We start from the raw sequence: 9,638 nt of genomic DNA on the forward strand, positions 1-9,638 counted from the left end.
ACTTTATTAATCATCTTTTAGAGGTTTGTGTTCAAAGAACTTCCTACACATCAGATAATGTCACACTGACCTGTAACAACAGCTGTAATCTGACCGACCCTAAAACTACACGTGGTACCAAAACCGAAGCAGAAACGTCAAGAATCAACATATTTCAATTCATATCTCTGCAAAAGACAAGTTCTCTTGTGCTGTAAAAGACCACGAGCATCTTCAGTCTGCAGAAGTCTGTGAGTAATTCATTTCATTTTTTCTTTCAGTTAATTATGAATAAAAGTGTCAGCATACAGAAAATCAAACAACTTTAAATCTTCCATCTATATTTCAGGTGTTCAGGATAAAAACTGCTGGAGAGTGAATTATGTCAGCAGGAGAATCTGTGCTCTGGAAGGATCTTCAGTGAACATCACAAGTGAATACTCACATCCTGATAACAGGAAGCCAGAGTTTAAATGTTGGAGTAAAAAATGGAGAAAAGATGAAGTGGAAGATGAAGAGCTGATTGAGGCTGCAGGTCGTGTGAAGTATCAGGACAACATAAAGAACCAACACATCCTGACCATCAACAACCTGAAGAAGAATGACTCAGGAGGATACACATTCAGATTCAACAAAGATCATGGAGGATGGACACAGTCTGATCTGCCTGGAGTCTTTTTGATTGTCACAGGTAAATCTAAACTCCTCCCTCAGCAGACTTTACTCATTAATGTCTGAACAGGAGCAGAGGTGGAAGAAATATTCAGATTTTTTAATTATGAGAAAATAGCTACACCATGGAGTAAATAGTCCATCATAGCAAATGCAAGGGTAAATTTTAGATACGGTCCAATTCGGAGATACAGAGGTGGAAGAAATATTCAGGTCCTTCATCTAAAACAGCATTACCACTATGTTAAAATACTCCACACAAATTCCTGCACTGAAAGATCGACTATAAGAAGAAACAAAATATTATCTTTACTAAAAATGACAAAAACTGTGGAAAAACTTGTCATCTGTAAACTTACTTGTGTTAGTTGACGTCAGAAATAAGTTGTGGACTAAAAAGTTTTCTCTTTTAAGATAATTTAGATTGAACTTTGACAAAACTGAAAGTACAAATATGTATGTATAACTTGTAGTGAAATACACTTCTTTAATAAATACATTTCTCCACTGAACAGGAGGACTAAAGCACCAGTTTGTAGCTTTAGTCAAAGTCCATGTTTAGTGTGTGAGTCACAGAGGAGATTTACTCTGAGATTAAATGTTTTTGATCAGTGCTGGTATCGTTACTCAAAAAAAGAATATATGACACATTACTTGTTACACCTTTTAAAAGTAATACAGTATGTCACTTGATTACTCACCAGATAAAGTAAATTGTTACACTGCTCACCTGCTCGTTACGCTGTGAACACAAAGCTAAAAACACAAGCAAAGATGAAAACCAGAACAAAGAAACTTTATAGCGATTCCCAGTGATTCTACTTTAGAAACATAAACAGGTAGAAACAGAGGCTGCAGCCTGTCTGTTCATCACTGCCTTTGTTACCTATTGAAGTTCAGGCTGCTGGGCTGGAGTCAGCATTCACTCAGCTTTATCATCAGTCTGGGTTCTTGACTGGCGTTGCACTAGCATGCTGTCTGTGCAGATGTTTGCAAAGACCCAAAGTTGTGTTAGCAACGTAATGCAGTTGTTTTTTGTTCTAGATGCAGTTTCCACTTTATCATCGCGCTCTGTTCTTTACGTGCAATAAAGATAAAAGTAATGTCTTTGCCTACAATTCGGAGAGGCTGTAGACCGCTCCACCTTTTTTCCTAATCCTGCACACAAACTGAAATCAGCTGATTGTGGCAGGAAAGAAAAGCTTGTTTGAAATTTTTCTTCTTTCTCTCCACCCGGTGTGCAGATAACAGAAAAACATTTGTAATGCAAGTAATGACATAATTGTAACTGTAATGTGATTAGTGAATTTAGTACAGTAACACATTACATTACTGAGTTACTGAAAAATGTTTTGTGTTTACAAACAATACATTAAACACAACACTGCCAATGTTCCTCTTCCAGAGCTGAGAGTGAAGATGAGTCCTTCTGCAGTGGTGACAGAGGGTCAGAGAGTCACACTGACCTGCAGCACCAGCTGTCCTCTGACTGACAACACAAACTACATTTGGTACTTGAACAGTCGACCTCTGACCGCGAGAGAGAACCAGAACAAACATCTGATCCTAGACCCAGTCAGCAGGGAGGATGCAGGAAACTACTCCTGTGCTGTGAAAACCAACAAAGATATCAGCTCTGCTCCAAAGACTCTCACTGTCCAAAGTATCACAGGAACATGGACACCAGCAGCTGCAGGAGTTTCTGCAGCTCTGCTGGTTTTAATACTTCTCACTGTCTGCTGGTGTGTTAGGTAAGTGTTGGTTCACAGCAGTAGATTCAATTTCTGCTCTGAAGTCACTAATTTTTCAGTTCATTCACTTCAACCAGGAAACAGAGAACTTCTGCTCAGCCTCCAACAACTGAAAGGTCTGACCAAATTGAACAGGTAGAGATTGGAGTTTGTGGACTGTCTTAACGTTCCAGTGGTCATTTCATTTTTCTCAACATACAGTAAAAGGAGTCAAGTTTAAAGTACAGTATAAATTAATGCTGTTTGTCTCCATCAGCTCAGCCTTGGTCCTGTTAATGACATCTCAACACAACCAAAGCAGGAGGATGAAGTCCACTACAGCAGAGTCTACTTTAAAAATAAACATGTGGTTAATCTTTGTTCCACCGTACAGTCAGATCAACCCAGACAACAGGAGTGTTCTCATTATGCTGCTGTCAGATTCAGCTCTGACGGAGCATCTGGTGTCACTCCAGCAGACACAGACTTACAGACTTACTCTACTGTGAAAGTTTGAGAGAGATGCTGTGTTCAACAGCCACATATCCAATACCCTGCAGCCATGTCAGAGTATTTGTATTTGTATTTGTATCTTTATTTGTATCTTTATTTATTTCAGACATAATAAAACAAACAAAAAAAAAAACCAATATATACTCGTCTACATGTATTTTCATTTACGAATATGAATATATGTGTAGATATACACACACACACGTATTTGTACAGACAAACAAGAAAAATATAATAAAATAAAACACATTCGTCTAACATGAGATAACAGTTGTTTGGTCTGAAAAGGAGTAGGAAGAAGTATGCACATACTTATTAACTCCTACCCCTGCTCAACATCTTATTAATCCCACATATTTACCTAATTCTCCTCATCACATATTCCACACAATACACAAGAAAACTTATATCAACAAGGCTGGCACGATATTTATAATTTAAATACGAGTTGACATATTTATACATACAATGGGTGATTGTCTTTTTCAATATCATATCCTTCCAAGAGTAATTTTCGAAGTGTCTTTATGAACTTGCCAATTCCTGAGCATTGCTGTAATTCTGCAGTAAAGCTATTCCACAGTTTTACTCCATAAATAGTTACGCAAAAGGTTTTAACATTTGACCGTGCTTTAAGAATCTTCAGGTTCAATTTACCCCTTAGTTCATAGTCTCCTTCTCTGTCATAGAACATCCTCTGTATATTTCTTGGTAACATATTGTATCTAGCTTTATACATAATTTTTGCCGTTTTGTATTTTATAAGATCCATAAACTTCAATATTTTTAATTTCAAAAACATGGTGTTAGTATGGTCTCTATATCCAGCTTTACTAATTATCCTGATTGCTTTTTTTTTTATTTTACATATTGGTTGAAGTGAAGTTTTATATGTGTTTCCCCAAATTTCCGCACAGTATTCCAAATATGGCAATATAAGTGAACAGTAAAGTACCCGGAGTGATTTGGAAGGCAAAAAATATTTAACTTTACTCAGTATGGAGACACTTCTTGACAGTTTAGCTTGTACATACTTTATATGAGGTTTCCAGCAGATTTTGTTATCTATTATCACACCCAGAAATTTTGTATCCGAAACTTGCTCTAATTCGACATTATTTACTAATAACTTTGCTTCGGCATCTTTTTTATAATTTCCAAATAACATAAATGTCGTTTTTTCCAAATTTAATGATAACTTATTTCTATCAAACCATGTTTTCAGTTTAATCATTTCTTGTGTGACAATTTCCAAAAGCTGCTGTAAGTTCTCTCCAGCACAAAAAATATTTGTATCATCTGCAAATAGAATAAACTGTAATATATCTGATGTTCTACATATATCGTTGATATAGAGGATAAACAGCTTTGGTCCCAATACTGACCCCTGTGGAACTCCACAAACAATGTCCATACACTCTGATTGATGTTCCCCAATTTTCACAAATTGTTTCCTGTCTCTCAAATAACTCTTTACCCACTCTAACACCACTCCTCTAATGCCATAATACTCCAATTTATCGAGTAATATTTCATGATTAATTGTATCAAAAGCTTTTTTTAGGTCGATGAATATACTAGCTATACATTGTCTTTTATCTATATTGTTAGTGATATTTTCAATCAATTCTATTAATGCCAATGATGTTGATCTATTTGATCTGAAACCATACTGACTATCCGTTATTATTTTATGTTTGTCTATAAATTTGTCAAGTCTATTAATAAAAACCTTTTCCAGTATTTTTGAAAATTGAGAAGTAGAGAGACAGGCCTATAATTTGTGAATTGGTGTTTATCACCATTTTTGAACAATGGTGTTACTTTAGCTATTTTCATTTGTGTCGGGAATGTACCAGTTTGTATGGACAAATTGTAGATATGTGTTAAGGGTTTGGAAATGCCCTCTATCACTTTTTTGACTATTTCCATATCTATGTCATCAGAGTCTGTAGAGTTTTTTGTTTGTAATTTCCCAACAATATCAATGATTTCCTTTTCTTCTACTGCCGTTAAGAACATTGAATGAGGATTGCGATCAATGAGTCTGGTTTCTTTCTCTACCGAATCTGTCATATCAGGAATTGTTTCAGCCAAGTCTGGCCCAGCACTTACAAAGAATTTGTTGAAATCATTTACCACATCGCTCATATTAGTAATGTTTCTATCATTATTTGTGAAATACGAAGGATAGTCTGACTGTCCAGAGCCCTTTTTAATGATGGTATTTAATGTTTTCCAAATCCCTTTAGTATTATTTTTATTCATAATCAGTAATTTCTCATAGTATTCCTTTTTACATGACCTCAAAATACTCGTTAATTTATTTTTATATTTCTTATATTTATTTTCAGCTTCTGTACTTTGGTTCATTATAAATTCTCTGTATAAGGTATTTTTCCTCTTACATGCATTTTGCAATCCTTTTGTAATCCATGGGCATTCTACATATTTTTGTTTTTTTCTGTATTTCCTTACTGGGCAACGACTATTATATAACATTTTAAATTTTCCTAAAAAAATCTCATAAGCTTTATCAATATTTTTTTCCCTATACAGCGTCTCCCATTCTTGCTTGAGCAAATCATTTTTAAATGCATTTATTGACTCTTCTGTTCTCATTCGTTTGTATTTTACTATATTTTCCTGTGTAACCTTCCTATAATTTTTATTATACACTATAAAAACAGGTAGGTGATCACTGATATCATTTATTAAAAGACCACTTATGGATCTATTTTCTATATTATTTGTAAATATATTGTCTATTAAGGTTGCCGATTGTGCTGTGATCCTGCTGGGTTTAGTGATCATTGGACAAAGTCCCAAGCTATACATTGTATTAATAAACTCCTCTGTCATTTTCTGTTTGCTTGGATTTAATAGATCTATGTTAAAATCCCCACAAATGAACATGACTTTTTGGTTTGTCCTAGTGAATGTTTTATCTACCCACTCCTTAAAAATTTCAGTATTTGAACCTGGTGTTCTATATATACAGCTTACAATGACATTTTTCTCTTTTCCCATACTAATTTCTATTGTTACACACTCTAATATATTATCTACCACCATCGACATTTTTTCTACCATCTTGTATTTTAAATTTTTGTCCACAAACAAGGCCACACCACCCCCATTCTTATTCTTTCTATTTATAAGATTTAATTCATATCCATCTATTACAAAGTCCTCTCCTTTCTCTTTGTTAATCCATGTTTCAGATACTGCAATCACACTGAATGGATGTGCAAATTTGCTTAAATATTCTCTTATTTTATGAAAATTTGCATATAAGCTTCTACTGTTAAAGTGAATTATAGATATTTTACCGTCCACCTTGACAGTTTTGTTGAATTGATTATCATTATGATAATAGCAGGTATTTTTGATGTTAAAAAAGTTCAGTTCTGGATCAATGTCCTGCTCTGTGAAGTGTGTTTTGTATTCCTTGTTTGCTGGTGAATTTATCTCCTGATTAGCAATTCTTTGTGATAATAATGTATAGATCCCAGATAATGAGTTACTTGATTGTTCCATCCTTAAATGTGTTACGCTTTTAGCTTTCGTTGTTGTCTTCTATTACCTGCTTGGATGACTGTAGATTGTTAGCCCAGCTCCTTGTCTTTGTAGTTATATTACTTGTTAATGTTTTCCAGATCCTGCATGCATTTGATGACCAACACTTTAGCTTCCTCCGGTGTGCCGTTAAGCTTAATAAATATTTTACAGTTTGTAGTCCAGGTATTCTGTATTTTTCCCAGCTTTCTTTAAGTGCGTTTCTTCCTTTCTTACTTGATTTTTGTTCTTTTTGTTTTTTTTTTTCCCTCCCCTTTTTCCTTTTTTTTTTCCCCGGGTGTTTTGGGGGTTTTGTTTTTTTGGTGGGGGGTTTTTGGTAGTGGGTAAAGGGTCACATGAAACACAACCTCGGGGACCCAAAACTTTTTCCAAGGGGGGGGGGGGGGAAAAACAGGGCTTGGGGGGGGGGGAAAATCTACATAATTACCTGGACTACAAACTGTAAATATTTATTAAGCTAAACGGCACACCGCGGAGGACAGCTAAAGTGTTCGGTCATCAATGCATGCCGGACTGGACATACATTAACACAGTACTATAACTACCAGACCAGGAGCTGGGCTAACACTCTACACGCTCATCCAAGCAGGTAATAGAAGACAACAACGGAAAGCTAAAAGCCGTAACACATTTAAGGATGGAAACAATCAAGTAACTCATTATCTGGGATCTATACATTTTTATCACAAAGAATTGCTAATCAGCGCGATAAATTCACCAGCCCAACAAGTACTACAAAACACACTTCACAGAGCAGGACATTGATCCAGAACTGACCTTTTTTACCATCAAAAATACCTGCTATACTATCCTACTGATAATCAATTCACCAAAACTGTCAAGGTGGACGGTAAAATATCTATAATTCACTTACACACGTATACGCCTTATAGCACATTTTCATACCAAATAATAGGAATATTTTAAGCAAATTTCACATCCTTCAGTGTGCTGCAGATCTGCAACATGATAACAAAGAGAACGGAGAGGACTTTGTACTAGATGGATATGCATTATCTTATAAATAGAAAGAATAAGAATGGGGGTGGTGTGGCCTTGTTTGTGGTACCAAAATTAAAATACAAGATGGTAGAAAAAATTGTCGATGGTTGGTAGATAATATATTAGCGTTGTGTAACCAATCAGAAAATTCTTATGGGAGAAAGAGAAAAAATGTCATTTTAAGCTGTCTATATAGAACACCAGGTTCAAATACGAAAAATTTTTAAGAGTGGGTAGATAAAACATTCACTAGGACAAAACCAAAACAAGTCATGTTCATTTGTGCGGGATTTTCAACATAGATCTATTAAATCCAAGCAAAACCAGCAAATGACAGTGGGAGTTTTATTATATACCCATGTTATATCTTTGGAACTTTCCTTGTGTCCAATGATCCACTAAACCCAGCAGGATCCACAGCCACAATCGGCAACCTTAATAGACCATATATTTACAAATACAATAGAAAATTCGATCCATAAGTGTTTTTTACTAAATGATAACATTGATCACCTACCTGTTTTTATAGTGCTATAATAAAAATTATAGGAAGGTTACCCATGGAAACTATCGGTTTACACACAAACGAATGAGCACAGAAGAGTCAATAAAATGCATTTAAAACTGATTGCCCTCAAGCACGAATGGGAGACCTGTTCTTATAGGGATAAAAAATCTTGATAAAGCTTATTGAGATTTTTTTAGGAAAATTTAAAATGTTATATAATAGTCGTTGCCCATGTAAGGAAATACATGAACTAAAACAAAACTATGCCAGAAGCCCATGGAGTTTACAAAAAGGATTGCAAAATGCATGTAAGAGGAAAAATCCCTTATACAGAGAATTATATGACCGAAGGACAGAAGTGAAATAAATATAAGAAAATATAAAATACCTTAACGCGTATTTTGAGGGTCATGTAAAAAAGGAATACTCTGAGAAATACTGATTCTTGACTAAAAATTACTACTAAAGGGATTTGGAAAACATTAAATACCATCATTAAAAAGGGCTCTGGACAGTCAGACTATCCTTGTATTTCACAAATAATGATAGCAACATTACTAATATGAGCGATGTGGTAAATGATTTAACAACATTCTTTGTCAGTGCTGGCCAGACTGGCTGAAACAATTCCTGATATGACAGATCGGTAGCGAACGAAACCAGACTCACTGATCGCAATCCTCATTCAATGTTCTTAACGGCCTTAGACGAACAGGGACATCCTTGATATTGTATTGGGAATTACAAAAAAAACTCTACAGACTCTGATGACATAGATATGGAAATAGTCCAAAAAAGTGATCGAGGGCATTTTCTCAAACCCTTAACACATATCTGCAATTGTTCCATACACACTTGGTACATTCCCGACACAAATGAAAATAGCTACATTAACACCATTGTTCAAAACATTGTGGTAACCACCAATTCACATACTTATAGGCCTCTCTACTTTCTCAATTTTCAACAAACTACGGAAAAGGTTTTTATTACTAGACTTGACACCAATTATAGGGACAAAATAAACTAATACCGGCTTAGTCAGTCTGGTTTCAGATCAAATAGATCAAACATCATTGGCATTAATAGACCTGATTGAAAAATTTCACTAACAATATAGATAAAAGACAAGTATAAGCTATTATATTCATCGACTAAAACAAGCTTTTGATACACTTAATCATTGAAATATTACTCGATAAATGGGTCTTATGGCATTAGAGGAGTGGTGTTATAGTGGGTAAAGAGTTATTGAGAGACAGGAACAAACTTGTGAAAATTGGGGAACATCAATCAGAGTGTATGGAAATTGTTTGTGGAGTTCCAACAGGGGTCAGTATTGGGACCAAAGCTGTTTATCCTCTCTATTCTCACCGATATATGTAGAAATCCCGATATCACATTAGTTTCCTCTATTTGCAAGATTACCACATCTTTTTGTTTGGAGAGAACTTACAGAGCTTTTGGAAATTGTCACACAAGAAATGATTAAACTGAAAACATGGTTTGATAGAAATAAGTATCATTAAATTGGAAAAAACGACATTTATGTTATTTGGAATTATAAAAAAGATGCCGAAGCAAATGTTCTTAGTAAATATATGTCGAATTCGCGCACGTTTCGGATACAAAATTTCTGGGTGTGATACTAGATA

At 35.0% G+C, this 9,638-nt stretch overlaps 1 protein-coding gene across 1 annotated transcript; it reads left to right on the top strand.

The window, feature by feature from the left end:
• The first annotated feature begins 304 nt into the window (after window positions 1-304).
• LOC120715712 (carcinoembryonic antigen-related cell adhesion molecule 21-like) lies at window positions 305-2,944 on the top strand. Its single transcript, XM_040002838.1, has 4 exons — window positions 305-670; window positions 2,057-2,402; window positions 2,480-2,537; window positions 2,659-2,944. The coding sequence occupies exons 2-4, from the start codon at window positions 2,071-2,073 to the stop codon at window positions 2,896-2,898; spliced, it is 630 nt and encodes a 209-aa protein (XP_039858772.1). The 5' UTR covers window positions 305-670; window positions 2,057-2,070; the 3' UTR covers window positions 2,899-2,944.
• The last annotated feature ends 6,694 nt before the right edge of the window (window positions 2,945-9,638 follow it).

Source organism: Simochromis diagramma, unplaced genomic scaffold (genome assembly GCF_900408965.1).
Source record: "Simochromis diagramma unplaced genomic scaffold, fSimDia1.1 OVJJ01000798.1, whole genome shotgun sequence".
In the NCBI taxonomy this organism is placed as follows: Eukaryota; Metazoa; Chordata; class Actinopteri; order Cichliformes; family Cichlidae; genus Simochromis; species Simochromis diagramma.

Excerpts from the sequence above, each read along its gene's own strand:
- LOC120715712 (XM_040002838.1), top strand. The coding sequence starts at position 2,071 with ATGAGTCCTTCTGCAGTGGTGACAGAGGGTCAGAGAGTCACACTGACC. Across the intron at positions 2,403-2,479 it reads ACTGTCTGCTGGTGTGTTAG|GAAACAGAGAACTTCTGCTC; the intron begins GTAAGTGTTGGT and ends CACTTCAACCAG. Across the intron at positions 2,538-2,658 it reads GGTCTGACCAAATTGAACAG|CTCAGCCTTGGTCCTGTTAA; the intron begins GTAGAGATTGGA and ends TGTCTCCATCAG.